General features: G+C 43.0%; 1 protein-coding gene across 2 annotated transcripts in view; it reads right to left on the bottom strand.

Annotated features, from left to right (window-relative positions):
* Window positions 1–22,209, bottom strand: part of LOC144505048 (protein KIBRA-like) — a 115,795-nt gene that overhangs the window by 32,628 nt on the left and 60,958 nt on the right. Inside the window, exons 10-15 of one of the 2 annotated variants that reach the window (XM_078230756.1) lie at window positions 21,263–21,352; window positions 19,985–20,664; window positions 11,120–11,240; window positions 10,802–10,879; window positions 10,287–10,373; window positions 1,764–1,841 (exon numbers count right to left, since the gene is read on the bottom strand). In XM_078230756.1, the coding sequence (XP_078086882.1) occupies window positions 1,764–1,841; window positions 10,287–10,373; window positions 10,802–10,879; window positions 11,120–11,240; window positions 19,985–20,664; window positions 21,263–21,352 (1,134 nt within the window). The remainder of the gene's footprint in view (window positions 1–1,763; window positions 1,842–10,286; window positions 10,374–10,801; window positions 10,880–11,119; window positions 11,241–19,984; window positions 20,665–21,262; window positions 21,353–22,209) is intronic. The other variant, XM_078230757.1, reaches the window with a different exon arrangement.

Genomic DNA, 22,209 nt, shown 5'->3' with positions numbered 1-22,209 from the left:
TGTTTGAAACTAAATCATTACAGTTCATTAAAATAACTAGTGGTCAAGAAGCCTTGCAAATACTATATCGGGGACGAGGAAAATCACAGTGACTCTGTTTGTAACAAGGAATTCGAGGGAACATCATTGAAAAGTGCAGAATGAATAAGATCAATCCCAGCCAGAAAAAGTGTGAAAATAAGCATGCCTCTCTTCAAAGACAAAACTGAGTAATGCGGAAAATTTGGAATATTTTTTCCAGGCTAATGGAACATCGAGAGGGAGGATAGAAAGAAAGTTATATTACTCACCACATGTGGGACCCAGATGTATAACTTGATCTGAAGTTTAACATCCCCAGATGCTCCCGATACAGAGACAATTGCAGTTTGTTGAGCTAGCAAAGGGACATTACCACCCTAAAGCCTCCGTAACACTGCAAAAATACAAGTTTAACTCCTTGGGGAGGGCCTCTTGGGAGACATTGCAGCTTTTGTAGCACGGCTAAAGCAACTCACAGAGCATTGGAATTTTTGTCAGCTTTGAATGACATGTTATGGGATCGGCTGGTATGAGGCGTAAACAATGCAGTTATCTAGAGGATACTGTTTGCAAAGTCTGAGTTAACATTTAAAGTGATGCTGGAAATGACAATATAACAATGAGCAATAGAGAGCGCAGAGAAGGGCGCCCAGGAGTTACAAAGCAAACAATGCATCAAGATCCACCAGTTAGGAATGGGAAACCGTGAGTAGTCATGGCGCCAGGAGCAAGGATGCTGGTCAAGCTCAAGCAGTGAGCAGAAGTGGGAAGAAGCACTAAATACGAAAGGTTTAAGCAACCTCAGAGTAACACAGAATGTTTTCCATGTGGATCCGGAATCCACTGCGAGATTTTTAGGGCAAGACCTGTGCCCAATGCACAAGTAGTGAGTAGCGACAGAGCTAAAACAACTGGAAGAATTGGGTATAATCAGGCCCATACAATTTGCAGAGTGGGCAGCATCCATTGTGCCAGTAGTTAAACTAGAAAAAACCATCCATGTCTGCGGGGATTATTAGCTGATGGTAAACCAGGCTGCCAAATTCAATTGGTACCCATCTCCAAAATGGAGCATCTGCATACAGAGTTGGCTGGGGGTCTGACATATACCAAATTGGACACGAGCCAGACTACCAATAGTTAGAACTGGACGATGTATCAAGAGCTCATGTCACCATAAATACACAAAGGGCTGCATCGACATACATGCCTACCGTTTGGGGTTTCATCAGCTTGCACCTTCTTTCAATGAACTACAGAGAGTTTGCTGTATCTTTGACCAGAGTTGTCGATTATTTGGATGACGTCCTAACAACAGGATCCATCAAGGAGGAACATTGGACAAATGTGGATGAAGTTTTGAAGAGATTCCAGAAGGCAAGAGTGTGCCTAAAAAGAGAAAGGTTCAACTTCCAAGCAGGTGAAGTGGCTTATCTTGACTATTGGGTTGATGCTCAGGAGTTACTCCCAATGGAGGGCAAAATTGAAAGCAATTAGAGAGTCACCGGCCCCTACGAACACCTCAGAACTCTGATCCTTTCTTGGGAAGTTCAATTAGTATGGGCAGTTCCTCCCAAATTTATTAAAATTACTAGCACTTTTGCATGCACTGTTAAAGAAGCACCAGAGATGGTGTTGGAAAACACCACATAAAGAAAACTTTAAACAAGTTAATTTAAGCAAGCACTTCAGTCAACATGCTTATTAGTGCATTTTGACCCCTCAAAGAAGATAGTACTTACATATGATACATCACCATATGGGGTTGGGGCTGTGTTATCCTACGCAATGGATGGTGGATCCAATATGTAAGAAGAACCCTGTTAGATGCGGAAAGAGGATACTCTCAGATTGAAAAAGACCTACTTGTTATCTTCAGTATCAAGGAGTTTCATCAATACATTTACAGGAGACATTTTACTATCATCACAGACCTAAACGCTTTCAGGCTTTTCAAGGAGGACAAGGTGATTCCCACCAATTGTTCTGCTAGAATACAGCGGTGGGCATATTCTTGTCGGCTTATGAATATACCTTTGAACATCAGCCAGGGGTCCACATAGCCAATGTGGACGCCATAAGTTGTCTCCCATTACCTGAAAGCATGCCACCCCCTCTAATTCCGCAAGTGATTGTAACGGCATTAAACTTTCTGGACTTCCTACCTGTAACGGCGTAACAAATTAAGTACTGCACTAATGAGAGACCCACTGTTATCAAAGATTAAACATATGATACTGCATGAATGACGGAATGAGAGTGTTTCACAGGAAATGAAGCCTTATCAGCTAGGAATCATGAGTTCAGTTGCAAGGATGCGAGAGCGGTCACCCCATATCAGGAACAGAGTTATTGTTTGAAGAATTGCATAGTGCCCATCTGGGCATGTCGAAGATGAAAATGCTGGCAAGAAACTATATCTGGTAGCCTCACATCAATGATGAGTTAAAAAAGGGCTGTTAAACAATGTGACCCCCAGTGCTAGTTCCAGCTAAAGCTATTAGCTATAGCTGCCCTGCACCCGTGAGAATGGCCAGGTTGGTCGTGGTTAAGAGTTCATGAGGATTACGTTGGCCCATTTGTGGGCAAGATGTCCCTTTTGATGGTGGATGTTCATTCAAAATGGAGGTATTCGAAATGAGGCCCACAACTTCACGGTCGAGAATCTGCGCTAATCTTTCACCATCCACGGCAAACCAGAAGTACTTGTCTCAGACAACGGAACAGTGTTCAACAAGTGTCGAATTCCAGAGATACATGATATCTAATGGGTGTAAAACATATCAAAACTGCTTCATGTCATCCTTCTTCAAATGGATTGGCTAAACGTGCAGTTCAGACTTTCAAGACTGGTATGAAGAAGCAACCACCTGTATCACTAGAATCTAAGATAGCACGGTTCTTGCTAGCCTATAGAGCCACCTCCCATACCACTACTGGAATAGCTCTAGCCGAGCTGCTGATAGGTCGATGCTTGAGAACCATTTGAGCCTGGTTGTTCCAAACTTGGCAGGGAGGGTGGAGACAAGGCAGAGTTGTCAGAAAAGGAACCATGATTCGTCAAAAGTAGAAACGGCATTTGAGATAGACGATCCAGTCTTTGTGAACAATTTTAGAACAAGTCGAAATTGGGTTTCATGAGTTGCAGTGGCCAGGATGGGACCACTGTCATACGAGGTGAAAATGCAGGACAATTTAATGAAGAAACATATAGATGAGGAGGTGGGAGCCAACCCAAGAGCTAGTGCTACTGTCTTATCCAATTGTGCCAGCAAGTAGTGTTGTTATTTGTTCAAGGGATGAAGTGCCTGATCAGCCAGTGGCAGGCCAAAATTGCTGCTCCCAATGGAACTTAAGAAATAGTGGAAAGAGAGGCACAGATTCCAGGAGAGAGTCCTAGTGAAGCAAGTCCAACCAAAACTACCTCTACAGTTGAACATCAACCATTTGAGCTAGCTACGTCACTCCCAGTGGAAAAAAAAGTCCCCTGACAGACTGTTAATGATAAACTGTGTTAACAAATTAGTTATGTATTGAATAAAGAACTTAAAGAGGGAGGGTATAGTAGCTGGCCCCTTCAAGGGACATACATCTGGAGGGTCATGTGATCGATCGCCCAATTTGGGGGGAGGGGTGGGGGACTGTTTGTTTATAAATAAACAATCTTATAATTTGTTATACTCATTGGTGGTCGCCAATCCTTGCAATTACTACAAGGGCAAAGAGGTTTTGACAGTATATTCCGGAGTTCAGGTCCTTAGCAGCTGAAATTCGAATGGTGGAGCAATTAAAATTAGAGATGCGCAAAATGCCAGAATTGGATGAGTGCAGGTATCTTGAAGGGTTGTAGGGTTGGTGGAAATTACAGAAATAGTGAGTGACAAATCCATAATGGGGTTTGAAAACCTACTCCTGCTAGTTTCTATGTTTCTATGAGAATTTTAATTTCAAGGGATTGCTTAACCAGAAGGTTAAAGCTTCTTTATAAATGTGTACAAACATTCGTCTAGTTTTGAAGCATTCTGGACCTTTGCCAGGGATGAAATAAGGAGAGAAATACGAAGTATTTAGGGAGATACTGCAAATCATGCTTTAAACACTCTATAGCTCTCCAGGGATGGCCAAGAAAATGGAGCCAGGAGCTCAGGAGGGCACCACAGCCAAAGGAAGGCCCCTAAGGTCAGATGACGACTCCCTATGAGCCCTCCTCCAGCCTGTAAGAGTTAGGCAGGAGTCCTCAGCCCAACCAAACAAAAGCAACCTGGACAGAGGTCGCGTGGCTTGGTGTTGTACAAGCCTCTGGTAAAAATGAAATGTGCTGCCAACAAAGTATACAATGGCTACACTTTTGAAGGGATGATTGTAGCATAGCATCATTGTTACAATCTCCCAATTTATTTGCAAAAGAGGGTGCACAACGCTCACAAAAAGAGCAGGACTGGAGACAGTGTCCCCACCTTGCCGCCCTGACAGCCATCGGGAAGGAGGTCCTGGACTTGGTTAGCAACCAATGCAGCCAAGGCAAGATAGGAGAATGGTCCTGGGGTGGTGAGATTCCAAGAGTGCTTTTTCATAACTGCTGCAAACATTACTGAAGGAGCTAGAAAGCAGAGGGTGCTTGAAGCTGGGAAAGCTGCAGGAAGGTAGAATGGTGGTTTGTGACTTTGAAGAAAGCTGCCCCTCTAACACTGAATAAAATTTCCAATGTCTCATGTGTTTGCTATGATTAAATATCACTCACAAAACTCACCTGGAAGGTTGATGATGCTCCTAACTTTCCTTGTTTACCACACAGGTGCAATGCGGACAGCTGCAGGCACTATCCCAGAGGAACGAATGTTAACCTTTGAGGAGGAAAAGGATGCCTCGGAGCGTGCAGCATCATATCCTTGTTCCGCACCCAGCACCAGCACAGACACGTGCACCTTGGTGGGTACATGCATCTTGGCTATAATGATAGATGCACTAGTGACAGCACATGACAGTCATACAAACAGCTGTCAGAGATTGAGATGGAGTAGGCCTCTGGCAGTCAGAGAAATGTTGGAGTCGACCTAGATGCTGAGCCCTCGGCTGATGCTGAGCCCTCGGCTAATGATGAACATCTGGAGTTGTCGGTCAGCCAGCAGAGACTGGATGTCCAGCTCATGTAGAGATGCAGCAGAAGTACCTGAGGGATTGCGCTTTATGGCATGGAAGTATTTCTAGGACATCATTTTCATCATGGTTTTGAAATTGATAATTTCAGGAACTTTATTCAGATATAAAATCCAGGAACCAATCCGCAGAAACTCCACCAGCCGGACGTGATTTGAACGTGAACTTTTTGACAGGGAGTAAGACGTGCTTCCGTTGCGCCACATGCACACCAATTCTGGACATGAACGCTGTAATGACCCAGTATACATGGCTTCTTCCACTGAGAGACTGGTAACTGTAATGGAGGGTCAAACCCAGCAGATTACTGATGCAATACTGGGTATGTGTTCTGACCTGCACTTCTTCGCCTTGTTTCTGACCTCCGGGCACCTGAGCCAGATGGGGAGGGGTACAAGGAGTCTGGAGTCACATCCGGCTCTAGGTGTCTATCAGGAAAGCAGGAAGGGCCAAACGAACCTGGTAACAGTGGATAAACAGCTACTGACACCATTGGGGTGGGGGGGGGGGGGGGGGGGGGGGGTGGCATCCTTGGGTGCTTCTGATGCCCTCTCGTTCACTCTTCTTCTATTGGCACAGATGTCTCCGAGTACTACCACAATTGGTGAGCTACCTGCCACTGCAAGGAGATTTCTAACACTTCAGAATCCTCATGACCTCAGGTGACCACAGTCAACTCAGGCAAGACGGCGTAACAGTCAGCAGTCCTTCTCGAATAGAACTATCAGAAAGGTGGGTGGGGGGGGGGAGAGCACAACCACGTCACAGCAGCAGAAAAGAATAAAGGAAACCCCACATTAGTCACACTTGGATGTCCATTATTTTTGGAGATTTGAAAATTGTTATGAGTGACTGTGTACATAAATGATTGTTATTTTCCAAATATTATTCGTTCATTCGGTCTGTGTGAATATATAGATATGGATGCTCTCATAATGATTCTGTGATTATGCGTGTACTTCAGATGGACATTATTTAGCTGAGTAGCATTGCCCAGAACAGCCATGAGGTGATATTGTGTTGGAGAAACTCAGCCACTGTAATGATTGATGATCACAGACTCCCACATTACACAAGCATTCAGACGCTCCCTTGGATTACCCTCTTCCTGACTCAAAGGGCTGTTGACATCAATTCTTCCTCTGACACAGTTTCCACTCTCAGGTTGTGCAATGCACAGCAGACTACTACCATGAGGGAGATTCCAGCAACTGCATATTGGAGCAACCCACCAGATCTATCCAAGCATCTTTCTCAGCTTCAGCAGACCAATTGTGGTCTTGGTTGGTGTGTGGTTCTCATTGCAATGATGCTGATTCTGGCATTGGACTTCATGCTGGAGTCATCAACCATTTTTTTACAGGGCCTATCCGAATATTCAAAGTGCCCTGGCCCATAGGTTTTACTGGAAATATTTGCGTGCATGCCTAAACATGACATCAGTGAAGATCTTTATAGTCAGCATGGGAGCTTTCTGCCCATGGCCGGCTATTGTGTTTCACTCAAGCCTAATATAAACTCAATGAGCAGCACCTTATCTTTCAATTCAGCACTTTATAGCCTTCTGGACTCAATGCTGAGTTCAACAACTGTCTGCATCATGTTCTAGATGTTTTTTGTTTTGCTGGTTTGGTATTTTCTTGTTTCTTTCTTCATCCATTTTGCCTTCGGATGTAGCCTCATTTGGACACAAACTTTGTTTCTTTACTATATCCATTACCACTCTGTTGGCCTTGGCTTCATGAAATGTGTTATTATTTAATCTTCCTTGGCCTCCAATCTATCACCGACATTCTTCTTTGTTCTTCCTGTTCCATCCCCACTTCCACTGGTTTAAAAAAATCTTACGTTTTTATCATTCTTGAGTTCTGATGAAAGGTCATCAAGCTGAAAAGTTTACTCTGTTTCTTATCCCAATAGTGTTCCGCAAGCCTCAGTACTACATTGTTGATAAATGCAAGTTAAGTGGATATTAGAACAAAGTAAAATTTCAAAATTTGCCAACAATACCTAATTTGGAGATGTTGCAGACAGTGAGCATGATACAAACTGACAATCTTACTTAAGTAAGCTTGCAAAATGGGAAGGCAAGTGACAGCATGAATTTAATACCAAGGTGAAGTGCGAGACGATGCACTTTGGCAGAAGAGATAGGGCGAGGAAAAATAATACAGTACAAAAGAGAGTGTAGGAACAGAGATATTCTCTGCATTGACCATAGAAACGGGTTGGAAAAGCGTATGGGATCAATGGCTTCACAAACAGGGATAATGTGTACAAAAGCAGGGAAGTTATGCTGAACTTTTATAAAAAATCTGGTTAGGCCCAACCAAAGTATTGCATCGAATTGTGGTCACCACACTTTAAGAAGGATGAGGATTCTTGAGAAACGGCAGAGAAGACTTACCAGAATGATTATGGAGGGATTTTAGCTACAAGGTTAAGTTGCATATGCTGGGGTTAGTCTCCTTGGAGCAAAGGAGATTGAAGGGAGATTTTATAGAGGCATGACTATGATAGGTTCAGGTAACATAGACAAAGAAGCGTTGTTCCCATTAGCTGGTGGGGCAAGGACTAAAAGACACAGCTTTAGATTTTGGGTAATGAGATGTGGGAGGAAGTGAGAAAGAAAATTTTTTTTTAAAATGGTAATGACATGGAACTTACTGTCTATAAGGGTGGTGGAAACATAGGCAATTAATGATTTTTAAAAATTGGATGGGCATTTGAGTAAAATAAACTGGCAAGGCTGTGAAGATAGGACAACTGATTGGATTGCTCTACAGAGGTGGCCTGGACTCAATGGGCAAATGGCCTCTTTCTGTGCCATAATGACTCAGATTAATAAGTATTTGCTATGGGATTTGTTAATATTGTCAGCAATTGGTTCAGTTTCCTGCAATGTGAGCAGGCTCAGACTCACTGAAATTCGCTATTCTGAACTCCAGTTGTCTTAATTTCTCTCCCACTTCAGTCCTGAGGTATTGTAGGTAACATGGAGCCTCCATATTGCCTAGCACAGCTACTTCAACCCAACTACAGTCAAGTTTTGAAAAATGTTTAAGGCAAACTGTTTCTATGTTGTGTCTCCAGCCCTATTGCAACTAACTGCTGCTAACTTTCTATTTTTTGATTTGGCCTCTGGCCTTGTCATAGCCTATTTCATGTAATATTAATTTTCATCAAATGATTTGTATTGATTTTACTTACCTCTGAGTTCTCCATATTTGCTCTGTAAGATGCATTGGCACTTCTGCCTATCTAACTTGGAGACCTAGCTCCTGCCTCAGAGCAATAGCCTGAGACTTTCACTAAATTCTGCTCAGTTAAGAAAAACTTTGAACAAATATTAATGAAATTTCTACATCAGAATCAAGAGGAATTGTGTCATGGCCACATTTCAATTATTTTTCAGAACATTTAAAGATTTACTGAGGTTATCATTCATAAAAGTTTCAAGAACGCAATTAATAAATCCAGAACATGTCTTTTACATGGTAGGTGTGTAAACATCTCAAATATCTCTCACCACTTCCCACAAACTGCTTTGTGCTGATCAGTACTGTTGACAACATAATGGAAAATCAATGTTATAGTTATTCGGGACTTTTAGAAGGCTTTTGACAAAGCCCTCCATTAAAATATGGGGCTGAATTTTACATGGCGCTGTGAGCCCCACCTGTTAGGTTAAAGAGTCAGGGAGAAGCACGCCCTGTCAAAGAACAGCTGCCCCACTATCATCTAACAGTCAATTGACCATTATTAAACTCGAGGCTGGATTTCTGCCCCTCAGGGACAGGATGTCCTACTTCACAGAGCACAATCAAATGCTGAACCCAAGCAAGGTGTTGAGAGACCATGGGGTGGGAGAGACAGTAAGCCTAGCAAGAGTAACAACTTGCTGGGGGAATGGGGGTGAGGGTGGTGTTGCTTTCTAATGGGGCTGCTCAGGAAGGATTTCTGCCCTTCCCTGCCATGATCCTGCATATAGAAACCTGCTAGGCATTGTTCTCTCCTGCTATCAGTTAAATCCTGGCAGTGGCGGGATAAGGCCTTTAAATTAACATTAACAGTTACTTTTCTCTGGCAATTGGGAGCAATTTTGAAAGCACAAAAAATTACTCTTTTAAATTTGTCCGTTATAAATGATTAATTCGTTTTTGTACATAAACTGCTGAATCGTGTCGGGCTTGCATTAGAGCCATAATTTTGGACTGGACTTTACACTGGTAACGAATATAGTCTCAATGCAAGTGCATGGATTCATTCCTAACTTGCTGCAGCAAATCTTAGTGGTAATGTTGCAACAAATATGCAAAACTGATTGAAGTTTCACTGTTTAATTGTTCAATTAGTTGTTCCACCAAAGGTTGTTGATGTACTTTAAGATAGAGCACCCATGATGAGCACTTTGGCACATGAATCCAGAAGAGTCCTGGCCACACATTTAACTTCTTGCTGAACTTCAAGTATAGTTCTTACTCCTAAATCAATATAATAGTATAAAAATCATAATTGTTGGCATTCAACAATTTTTTTTTATTCATTTGTGGGACATGGACATCACTGGCTGGCCAGCATTTATTGCCCATCCCTAGTTGCCCTTGGAAGGCAGTTGAGAGTCAACCATATTGCTATGGCTCTAGAGTCACATGTAGGCCAGACCAAGTAAGGACGGCAGATTTCCTTCCCTAAAGGACATTAGTGAACCAGATGGGTTTTTCCGACAATCGACAATGGTTTCATGGTCATCAGTAGATTCTTAATTCTAGATATTTTTTACTGAATTCAAAATCCACCACCTGCCGTGGTGGGATTTGAACCCGGGTCCCCAGAACATTAGCTGTGTTTCTGGATTAATAGTCTAGTGATAATACCAGTAGACCATTGCCACTTGCACTGTCTACCATAATGGGAAGGTTAAATAAACTTAATGTACATTTTTTTCAAGTGTATTCACTTTCCAAAAGTCATCACAAGTAGCCAGTTTAGACAGTACTTCAATCAGCTTAAATCGATCCTGTACTATCCAATTTGCAACAAAAGCTTTCATAGTAAGTGGTGATGAAATCATGCACGACTATATGACAAAGATTTTTTCTACTTACAGTGTACGATTCTGTGGTAATGAGAGTGCTGCTAGATTGCTTAACTGAATAATAAATATCGCAAATCTTTTGCTTTTATCATCATACCTGCAAAAAGTACACTTATTGTTAAGCAAGAAACTTTGCAAAGAGTAATAACAGCTCACCAAAATATTATGCAAATGAATGAAATAGTATTAAAAATTAAGTATAAAGAACACATTTCAAATCCGGTGAACTGAAAAGCAAAGCAGTTAGACCGGTTTAGTAGAAGCCTCCATGGTCTTCTCTTGGCCTTCAAGCTTTTCCAACTTTTCCCTGAATTCCCATTTGGCTGCCCCTTTTTTTTCAAACTCCCCAATGATACTTAGGATAGGTTTTCTTTTCAGAATTCTTCTCCTTTGGTTACAATTCAAGTAAACTTTTGGAAAGCAAATTGTCATATTGAGTTGCAAAAATAAAAAAAAGTTGTAGTTTTTAAGTTGCCAGTAATTTTTGAATCTTTTTGACAATATTAAGAGGACTTCAGATCTTACTTCATTCCAATCTGGAGTCGGGAAGCTCCTAGTGCTTCAATTTCATCATCAAAAAGTACATCTTCTATTTCACACGATCTAGAGTTAGAATATAACATGTAAGAACAAACTACACATTTTAGTCAATGAGCTATTTTGCATTTTTCAGTAATTGTGCTCTTAATTTATTTTGTTGAAGAAATTGGGTGACAAAATGAAATACAGAAACTAGCAAGTTTCAAAACTGAGAAAGGGGTTTTGTAAATGCACTTGGAGAACAGGACTAAAGGAAATCTTTTTTTGGATTTCAATAAAAAGTGAACAGCCTGGAGAACGTACCTTCTGACTGCTTCATATACACCACTGTCACCTGCCACTGACTCATCTGATACGGCTGCAGAAACACAAGTAATTTTGTGATGGGTTACTGGTCCTGACATCTCTGTTTGAGTGCTAGCATCTGAAAAGAAAAGTAGCAGGAGATAACATTTTCTAAACATAATTGCAGTCATTTGGTTTAATTTCCAGGAAGAATTGTAATAGCAAAAGATGGAAATATAAAGAGAGAAAATGTTAGAATGATGTAGCACGTTCATCAACATTGAAAATAAGAAAAATTACGGCACTGAACATGTACACTCCTGAACATAAAACCTGAAGGATTGTAGCACCTAATAAGTTAAAACTTGGAAATGTAAAGTAAGTTTCAAAATATTGACCAGAGAAGGGAGGGTTGGGAACAAGTATTCTGTGCAGAATTTCCTTTACAATGGTACAGTACTGATCATGTGGTACCGATCACATGACCTCTCTCTCCATAATGACTGAGCTTTCCACAAAATGGAATTGATTATCTCATAGCTGGACAGATCATGCTTATTGTGTTCTGGCCTAGGTGATTAATTTTTACAGTCCATGCCATCATTTCTGAATGACAATTGGCCAAATAATGAGCTAGGAAGAATCTCCATGATGTAAACATTATCTCTGTAGATTTTCTGTCTCCATCTGACGGAATGGAATGTAGCTATTTTGATGATGCAAGTTTTGGAAGCTATTTAATGTTTACTTCCATCTTGGAAGTAATCCTTGATGTCAGCAGATGAGGTGAGGCGAGAGAGACTGCCCTTGACATCAAGGCAGCATTTGACTGAATGTGACATCAAGGAGCCCTACCAAAACTGAAGTCAATAGGAATTATGGGGAGAGCTTGTCACAGGTTGGAGTCATACCTAGCACAAAGGAAGATGGCTGTGGTTGTTGGAGGTCAATTATCTCAGTGCTGGGACAATACTGCAAGAGTTTCTCAGGGTACGGTCAGAGGCCAAACAACCTTCAGCTGCTTCATCAATGACTTTCCCTCCATCATAAGGTCAGACATGGACTGCTCATTGATGATTGCACAATGTTCAACACCATTTGTGACACCTCAGATACTGAAGCAGTCTCTGTCTATATGCAGAAAGGCCTGGACAACATGCAGAGGTGGGCCGATAAATGGCAAGTAACATTCACGCCACAAAAGTGCCAGGCAATGACCATCTCCAACAAGAGAATATCTAACCATCTCCCCTTGACATTTAATGGCATCACCATCACTGAATTCCCCACCACCAACATCTCGGGGGTTACCATTTGCCAGTTACATAACAGGACCAGCCATGTAAATACTGTAGCTACAAAACCAGGTCAGAGGCTACGGTTTCTTCAGAGAGTAGCTCATCTCCTGACTCCCTAAAGCCTGTCCACCATCCACAATGCTCAAGTCATAAGTGTGATGGAAAACTCTCCACTTGCCTGGGTAACTGCAGCTCCAACAATGTTCAAGAAGTTTGACACCATCGAGGGCAAAACAGCCCGTGATTGGCATCCAATCCACCACCTTAAACATTCATTTCAAGGCAGCAGTGTGTACCTGCAAGATGCACTGCAGGACTTCACCAAAACTCCTTTGACAGCACCTTCCAATCTTGCCACCTCCAACACCTAAAGGACAAGGACAGCAATTGCAGGAAAACCACCACAAGCAAGTTCCCTGCAAGTCTCACACCATCCTGATTTGGAACAATATCCCCATTTCGTCTCTGACGCTGGGTCAAAATCTTGGAACTCCTTTCCTAACAGCATTGTGGATGTTCTCACAACAGCTAATTTTTTAGCGTGTCGGGCCAGGAGAATCACGTGTGGGCCAATTTGTGGGATTTGCATATGCAAATTGGGACCATGCTGGAAACTGGCGGGACCAGCAGGTAAGTAATTTAAATCGTATTTTAATGTGATTTGAATGTCATTATCGGGCTCGGGATTGAGGTCTCTGAGCCCGATAGCATCTCCCACCCTGCCAGTACAATTTCACACTGGTGGGGTTTAGGATAGCTCCCCAATTTTGGGGAACTAGTGGGAGTCCCCGCTAGAGTGAAAGGGGGCAATTGGGGCCCCTCAGGGGGACAGGAGGCAGGGGATGGTTCCTCCTGAACATGGACACCCTGGCAGTGCCAGCCGGTGCCCCCTGGCACTGCCCACGCAGTAAAGTGTCTGTGCCCAGGGGGCACCTTGGCATTGCCCACTGGGCATGGGGCAGTGCCAAGGGGCGGGGCCTAGGGGGCGATCGGTGGGAGTAGGGGGTTCCGTTGCCACTCTGTCATTGGGATCATTCAGGGCTGGAGGGAGGCCAATGATCGAGGCGGGTTGGGTGGGGGTGGCCTGCCGGGGGTTTGGTTTGGGGGGGGCAGTGCTGGAGGGGCTGCACTGCGGTCCCAGACTAGTCAGCGATCGAGCTGGCCAGCACACTGCAGGCTGACAATTCGGGGCCACTGCGCATGTGCAGAGGCCCGGAACTGCCGACTTTGGCGTAAATAGGCCCCACCCTCTGAGCTTTTAATGATATTCACAATTGTGATCTCTGCATTACAGAGTGTGGAACATTCTTATCTGAACTCCCACTGAAAAAACAATCGTGATTTACACCAGTTTTCCTGCGAATTCAACACTTAGAACTTTTTTGGGAGAATCGTCCCCCTGGACTGTAGCAGTGATGAAGATAGCTCACTACCACCTTCACAGGGGCAATTAGAGATGGGCAATAAATGCTGGCTTAGTTAGCTGACTAACCCCCCCTCCACATTCCACGAAGCAATAAAAAAGGTACGAAATTCCACAGGTGGGCTGTATGGACATGCACTTGCTGTGATCCACATTGGAAACTTCTAGAAACTTGCAGTTGCAGACAGGTCAGGTGACCTCTGGCAGCCATCTTAAGTCAGTGTCTTTGTTTTTACTGCTACCTTTCTTTTAAGTTCCATTTGAGAGTCCAGCATACGAAACTGAAATTTAATATTGACATTAGCACACTTCCTTAGCACCTCTCCATCACACAGAATGAAACATGACATATAGGAACATTTCAGTGCAAGGTTAAAAACAAACTCATGTCCTGTGATCACCACAACCAGGAATGACAAGAATAGAAACATGAACAAAACATCTCCAGTATTACCCTTCAAATTTCCATGAAAGCCACATACCATCCTGACTTGAACATATTTCATGATTGTTGCCATCAATATCCTGTGATCCCCAACCTAATATAATAGTTAGAGTCCAATACCAAAGGCTCTAGGCAAACAAAGAGAAGTACAGCACAGGAACAGGCCCTTCAGCCCTCCAAGCCTGTGCCGATCATGATGCCTTAACTAAACTAAAAAAAAACACCTACTGCTCTTACTTGGTCCATATCCCTCTATTCCCTCCCTATTCATCTACCCATCCAGAAGCCTCCTAAATGTTGCTAATGTGCCAGCTTCCACCACCGCCTCTGGCAGCGCGTTCCAGGCACCCACCACTCTGCGTGGAAAAACTTCTCCTGCACATCTCCTTTAAACCTTCCCCCTCTCACCTTGAACTTGTGCCTCCTTGTAATTGACACTTCCGCCCTGGAAAAAAAGCCTCTGACTATCCACCCTGTCTATACCTCTCAATTTTATAGATCTCTATCAGGTCTCCCTCTCCTCAGCCTCCGTCGTTCTAGTGAAAAAAATCCTGGTTTATTCAACCTCTCCTCATAGCCAACATCCTCGAGAGAAGGCAACATCCTGGTGAAGCTTCTTTGCACTCTCTCCAAAGCTTCCACGTCCTTCTGGTAGTGTGGTGACCAGAACTGCACACAATTCTCCAAATGCAGTCTAACCAAGGTTCTATATAGCTTCAAGATGATTTCCCAACTCTTGTACTCAATGCCCCGGCTGATGAAGGCAAACATGCCATATGCCTTCTTAATCACCTTGGCCATCTGCATTGCCAATCTTCACGTTATTGGCAAACTTACTAATCGGACCACACACATTTTTCTCCAGATCATTTATACATACTACAAACAACAGAGATTCCAGCACTAACCCCAGCGGAACACCACTAGCTACAGATCTCCATTCTGAAAACACCCTTACACCTCTACGCTCTGTCTTCTATAACCAAGACAGTTCTGTATCCATCTAGCTAGCCCACCACAAATCCCATGTGATTTTAGTTTTTCTGCCAGTCTGCCATGTGGGACCTTGTCAAATGCCTTACTAAAGTCCATATAATCTAGATTCACATTCCCTCATCAATCACCTTTGTCACCTCTTCAAAAAACTCAATCATGTTGGTGAGTCATGACCTCCCCGTACAAAACCATGTTGCCTGTCACTAACTAATTCATTTCCTTCCAAATATGCATATATCCTGTCCCTCCATATCTTCTCCAAAAGCTTTCCCACCAGTGACATCGGGCTCACCGGCTTATAATTTCCTAGGAGGTCCAGAAGGGCCATCATTGCCTTTTCAAGGCAACAAGGGATGTGGTTTCAGAAGCTTCGGCCACACCCCAAATGAAAAAAATGAGTAATGGATCATACCGGAAATCTGTCAAGTGGATTGTTATGACCGATTAGTTCTTATGCCTCTCACTTGGCCAATGTCCAAACCACAGGAATCTGAATAATCTCCAATGTATGACAGTCTGTTAATAATATCAGGAGCACAAAAAAATACCTGGCAGCCTTTAACTGACAGAAATAGGAATCAATCTAGTGTGGGAGGGTGGATTTCAGCCATGATTATACTGAATGGCAGAGCAAACTTGAAGGGCCAAGCAATTTTTTTGATTTGATTTATTGTCACGTGTATTAGTATAGAGTGAAAAGTATTGTTTTTTCTTGTGCGCTATACAAACAAAGCATACCGTACTTAGAGAAAGAAAGGAGAGAGTGCAGAATGTAGTGTTACAGTCATAGCTAGGGTGTAGAGAAAGATCAACTTAATGTAAGATAGGACCATTCAAAAGTCTGATGGCAGTAGGGAAGAAGCTGTTCTTGAGCCAGTTGGTATGTATCCTCAGACTTTTGTACCTTTATCTGATGGAAGAAGTTAGAAGAAAATATGTCCAGGGTATGTGAGGTTCTTGATTATGCTGGCTGCTTTTCCGAGGCAGTGGGAAATGTAGACAGAGTCAATGGATGAGAGGCTGATTTGCATGATGGACTGGACGTCATTCATGACCCTTTGTAGTTTTTTGCAGTCTTGGGCAGAGCAGGAACCATACCAAGCTGTAATACAACCAGAAATAAGGCTTTCTGTGGTGCATCTGTAAAAGTTGGAGAGTCGTAGCGGACATGCCAAATTTCCTTAGCCTCCTGAGAAAGTAGACATGTTGGTGGGCTTGCTTAACTATAGCGTCGGCAAAGAGACACCAGGACAAGTTGTTGGTGATCTGGACACCTAGAAACCTGAAGCCTTTGACCATTTCCACTTCATCCCCGTTGATGTAGACAGAGGCATGTCCTCCACTACGTTTCCTGAAGTCGATAACTATCTCTTTTGTTTTGTTGACATGGAGGGAGAGATTATTGTTGTCGCACCAGTTTACCAGATTTTCTATCTCATCATTGTTTAAGATCCGACCAACTACGGTGGTGTCATCAGCAAACTGGAAAATTGAGCTGGAGGGGGATTTGACCACACAGTTATAGGTGGAGAAAGGAGTATAGTAAGGGACTGAAGACACAGCCTTGTGGGGCACCAGTGTTGGGGATGATCATGGAGAACTATCCTTACTGATTGCCTATCCTTACTGATTGTGGTCTGTGGGTTAGGAAGTCAAGAATCCAGTCGCACAAGGAGGACCTAGGCCCCAGGCCACGGAGTTTGGAGATGAGTTTTGTAGGAATAATGGTGTTGAAGGCTGAGCCATAGTCAATAAATAGGAGTCTGAAATAGGTATTCCAGGGTTGAGTGCAAGGCCATGGAGATTACATCTGCTGTGTACCTGTTGCATCGATAGGCGAACTGTAGTGGATCTAAGCAATCTAAGAGGCCGGAATTGATTGGTGCCATGACCAGCCTTTCAAATATTTCATAATGATGAATGTCAAAGCCACTGGATGATAATCATTAAGTCACGTTGCCTGGCTTTTCTTAGATACTGGAATAATGGTCGCCTTCTTGAAGCAGATAGGGACCTCAGATTGGAGTAAAGAGGGGTTAAAAATGTCTGCAAATACTCCCATCAGCAGGTCTGTGCAGAATCCGAGTGCTCATCCGGATACCCTATCTGGGCCAGTCACTTTCCGTGGTTTGCCTTTCGAGAAGGCTACTCTGATGTCTGCAATGGTGACCTCGGATACAGGTTCGGCTGAGGCTTCACGGGTGGAGGGCATGCTCACGCTGACCTCTTGCTCAAAATGGGTATAGAATGCGTTGAGCTCATTGGGGAGGAGTGCATTGGTGCCATCGATTTTACATGCCTTCATCTTCTGTTATGTCTTGCAGACCTTGCCATAGTCAGTGGGAGTCTGTGTGGCTAGGCTGGGACTCTAGCTTGGTCTGGTACTGTCTCTTAGCATCTTTGACAGATCTCCTTAGATCATGGGGCGATTCTCCCACAAAACTTCTAAGGGCCCGATTTAACATTTTGATTCTAAATGCTGAATCTGGGAGTGATTCAGATCCGACTTGTAAACCCTGCTCTCTGGCACCCCCATATGCACTCAGCCTGAAAAAAAATGCAGCGATTCTGAATCGCGCTGCACAAGCTCATGGGCAGGGCTTATCGCGCCTGAAATGCTGCTGCTCCGATCAGAGCCTTGAACTGTGCATGCGCAGTAAAAAAAATTGAAAAACGCTCCCCTGCCACATCGCTCCTAGGCTGCAAAAAGCGGCCCGGGAGCGATAGCCCCCACAGACATTGCCCCACCCCCACAACATAACTGTCCCCCTTATCGACCCACCCCCCTCCGCTACCCAGACCGATTGCGATCCCCTGCCCCACTTCCTCCCACTGATCACCCGCAGAGTGGCAGCAGATGCCTCCCCACACCAGAATTTGGGCGTGGTCCCGATCACTTCCATTTTCGGGCCTTGGTAAAGGGGGAATTGGCGCGGACGCGGATCGCACTATTCCCCTCATGCTCGACTTTACCAAGTTTTCGTGCTTGAAAATGGGTGCAATGCAATGATAAAATTGGGCCCTAAGTGTTGAATTCGCAGGAAAACTGGAGTAATTCACGCTGTTTTTTCAGTGGAAGTTCACACTAGAATCTACCACTCTGTGAACTGCAGAAGCCACCTGCGTGAGTGTGATTAAATTTCAGGGGGTGGGGCCTATTCATGCTGGAGAGGCCGAAACCAGCGGGCCTCTGCACATGCACAATGGCCCCGAAGTGTCAGCCTCCCCGTTTTGCTTGGAAATGAACTGAGTGAGCGATGGGCAAGGGGAGGGGAGCCTAAAATTCCAAGAGTTTAATGTTACAACTCTGAGGCAGGAGACTCCTACCAATCATAGAAAAGGAGCAAAAGATCTGCCATAAAAATAGAAATAATAAATATTTACTTTCCCAGCCACTGTGAAGTTCACCTGATACAGCTTTGACAAAAGCTGTATCAGGTGAACTTCACAGTGTTCTTGGGCTATGTTGCATCAAAGAATAGCACAGCCACCCAAGAAGTAAATGAAGGCCATTTCTGTAATAAATATCAGCTGGCCAAGACTGTTCAACCTTGAGATACCACTGATTTGTCGTAATATGAGCAAGTGGGGCATGACCATTATTGTTTGACAATAGACTGGCTGATGTCCTAAATCAGCAGATTGCTATATACATATCCTGAAAGAAAGACACATTAAGGAATGGTAACAAGCATCAGCAACTTTAAAAGCATCAATCACTTGATTATTTAAATTATGTTTGAATCATTTCCTTCAGTGATTGTACTGTTTATCAGGAGGGGGGTGGAATCCCCGAATAGCGCACAATGTGAGGCAATGTAGAAAGATAAGTCTCCATTACAAGAAGAGAAAAAAACAACTGACGTCCTCAAGGCAGGATGTGGCCATTGTGGGAGCGTGGGAGAGTCCTGTGAGCAACATCCTGATAAAAACTTAAAAGGGACATTACCTTTCATGTTTTCCCCAAAATGAATTGGCTATCCTGTTCACTCTTGATATGTGGAATAGTCCAGTAATGAAAAAGAATGGAGATTTCTTTCTCTGACATGTCTCTGAACACGGTGTATCAAAACATGGTAAAAGCATTGCATAAAACAAATAAAAGGCAACCAAGTGTGCTACTGGCACAAATGTTCAAAACAACTGATGACTTGTTATTTATGGTAATTGTTCACAGTATCATTTTCAACTGAATCCCAATTAGAGGTTGATAATACAAACATACATTTCTGTAGTCAGAAATTTATAGACTCCATTATACCAGGCTTTGCAATCTCACAACATGGTCAGCATATTTAAACAAAAATGGAAAAAAATCAAACATTTTCTTACCTTGGAACATGACACAGGCCTCAAAGGGATTTCTTAATTAATGCTAAGTATTCTTCATGTACAAAACCAATAAATACCTGTGTTCCACCTAGCATGTCTGGACCTTTTCCAAAAGGTCATAGTTCTTTGCATCACCTCAACAGTGGGAGACAGACTTGATTGCTGTTATGCGATCTACCAAACTGTTTGGCATGTGTGATCACATTCAAAAAATGGCAGCTCATTGTTTTTTAACCATACTGGTCTGCTTGTAGCAACATGTCTCAAAAATGTTATTTTTTAAAATAAACCTGTGCTGCAGAAAGCAAACAGTGCAGAATGAATTATTCAGAAAAAGTGTGGTAGTCCAACACTTAAGCACAATTGACATTAGCATCTGTATGCCTTACCTTCTATTCTTTCATTGGTTTTAGTAGAAATCTCCAACTCTTCACTCAGTGCTTTTGATGAATTGCTAAAAGGTCCAGTATCTGATCCATTTTCAGATTCCAAGTTTAAACAGGATGTCAAAACCTTATCTGGTGGTATAGATCTTGAAGAAATCTGATCATCTTCAATATGTAAATCAAAGTTAGCAATATTAGCAGGCAGTCCTGTATCTTCAAAGTCTGTACAGGGATCATTCAAAAGAGGCTCCCCTGAAGGAACCAAAAAATGAGGGTCTATTATCACAGGAGAACTAGGTGGTGATAAAGAAGACAAGGAAGATCGAGGTGACAACGAAGTCAAAGACTTGGGAGTCTCAGACAAACATCTCCGTGTGTGAATCTTGCTTGCGGTTCCACAAGTATCAATGTAAGAGGCGCCATTCCGAGAACTCACCACTTCGTTTTCGTGAATGGTTGTTATGGAGCCTGCTGGTCTACTGCCTGAAGTGCCCTCTTGAAGCAAGATATCTAGTTTATACTGGTAATCGAAGTCTACTGTCTGTTCTGGATGATCATAATACAGGTCAGTAAAACTAACAGAACTTGAAGATTCTTGGCTAGATGCAGCAAGAGATCCACGGCTGGACGTTAATGACCCTTTGCTGCTTCCAGATGACAATGAAAGAGTGCTGGTTGAGAGACTAAAACAAAAAAAAATTATTAGTATGCCATAATACAGCAAATTTGGTTTAAAATCTTTACTGAACTAAAAGACAACATGTGGAAAAACAAGCATTTTGTTCATTTTGAATAGGGTGCATGGTTTAATAATTGTCCCTAAAACGGAAAATGAAAATAGCATAGATTCAGTTAGCTTATAAAAGGACTTGCCTAACACAGAATCTTGGGGAAAAAAATAGCAGTTGTACTTGGCAAAATTTAATTCCCCCATTGGGCCATAACTTTCAAGCTCCAGGGTGCCATGCTGCTATTGTGGAGAGTTACCTCAAAGATGTGCTGCAGAACCACTGCACCGTTGCTACAAGTCCCCTCCCCACCCCACCACTAGAGGGTAAGGTTTGCACAGCAATTGCCTGGAAGTGCAAACCTACCCAGGGAAATTGTCTTTACCAAAGAACCATCGAAAATTAGATTTCAATTGCAAATTTTGGATGGTTCCAATAGAGTTATGTCAATAGTTACCCAGAAAAAGTTGGAAGAATTAAAACTCAATTTGACTCAATTGCCACTCCATCAAAAGTTATGGTTACTTTGTGCACACATCCATAAACAACTCACCTTTGTAGCTGTGAGTGCAATGTAGAGGCTAAGCGTGTTGTTTCTTCCAACTCCCTCAACAAGTTGTTTCTCCGGCTATGCATCTTTAATCTGTACAACACATGATATTATCACCAACTAAACAGCGAACTTCCTTTTTCTAGTTAACAGCAAATTGATTTCAACCTGGTAAGCAAGTATTTTCTGTAAATTACAACATTAAACCTTCTCCTTAGGTAGATATTTGCCAGGGAGAGACAGCAAGAAAGGTTCACAAGATTGATTCCTTGGGTGGCAGGATTGATTAAATTAGGTCTATATATATAGAACTTATAGAAACCCTACAGTGCAGAAACAGGCCATTCGGCCCATCAAGTCTGCACCGACCACAATCCCACCCAGGCCCTACTCCCATATCCCTACACATTTACCCGCTAATCCCTCTAACCTACGCATCTCAGGACACTAAGGGGCAATTTTAGCATGGCCAATCAACCTAACCTGCACATCTTTGGACTGTGGGAGGAAACCGGTGATATATCCCAGAGTTTAGAACAATGAGAAGTGATCTCATCAAAACATTGTTTTTTTTAAAAAGAGGCTTACAGGGTAAATGCTGTGAAGCTGGACTGCCTGAGTGGGGAGTCGAGAACAAGGAGTCATTGGCCTGAATTTCCAGCCAGCATGAGGGGCTAGATAATTCCACTCTCGTCTCAGAATAAGAAAGCCAGGGACAAATTTCTTCACTCAAAGGTTTGCAAGCTTTTGGAATTTTCTACTCCAGGGGACCGGGTTGCTGAATGTATTCAAGATATTTGGATTGAACATAGAACATAGAACAGTACAGCACAGAACAGGCCCTTCGGCCCACGATGTTGTGCCGAGCTTTATCTGAAACCAAGATCAAGCTATCCCACTCCCTATCATCCTGGTGTGCTCCATGTGCCTATCCAATAACCGCTTAAATG

This window comes from Mustelus asterias, chromosome 16 (genome assembly GCF_964213995.1).
Source record: "Mustelus asterias chromosome 16, sMusAst1.hap1.1, whole genome shotgun sequence".
NCBI lineage: Eukaryota > Metazoa > Chordata > Chondrichthyes > Carcharhiniformes > Triakidae > Mustelus > Mustelus asterias.
The sequence above is the reverse complement of the archived record's forward strand: the minus strand, read 5'-3'. Positions and strand labels throughout refer to the sequence as shown.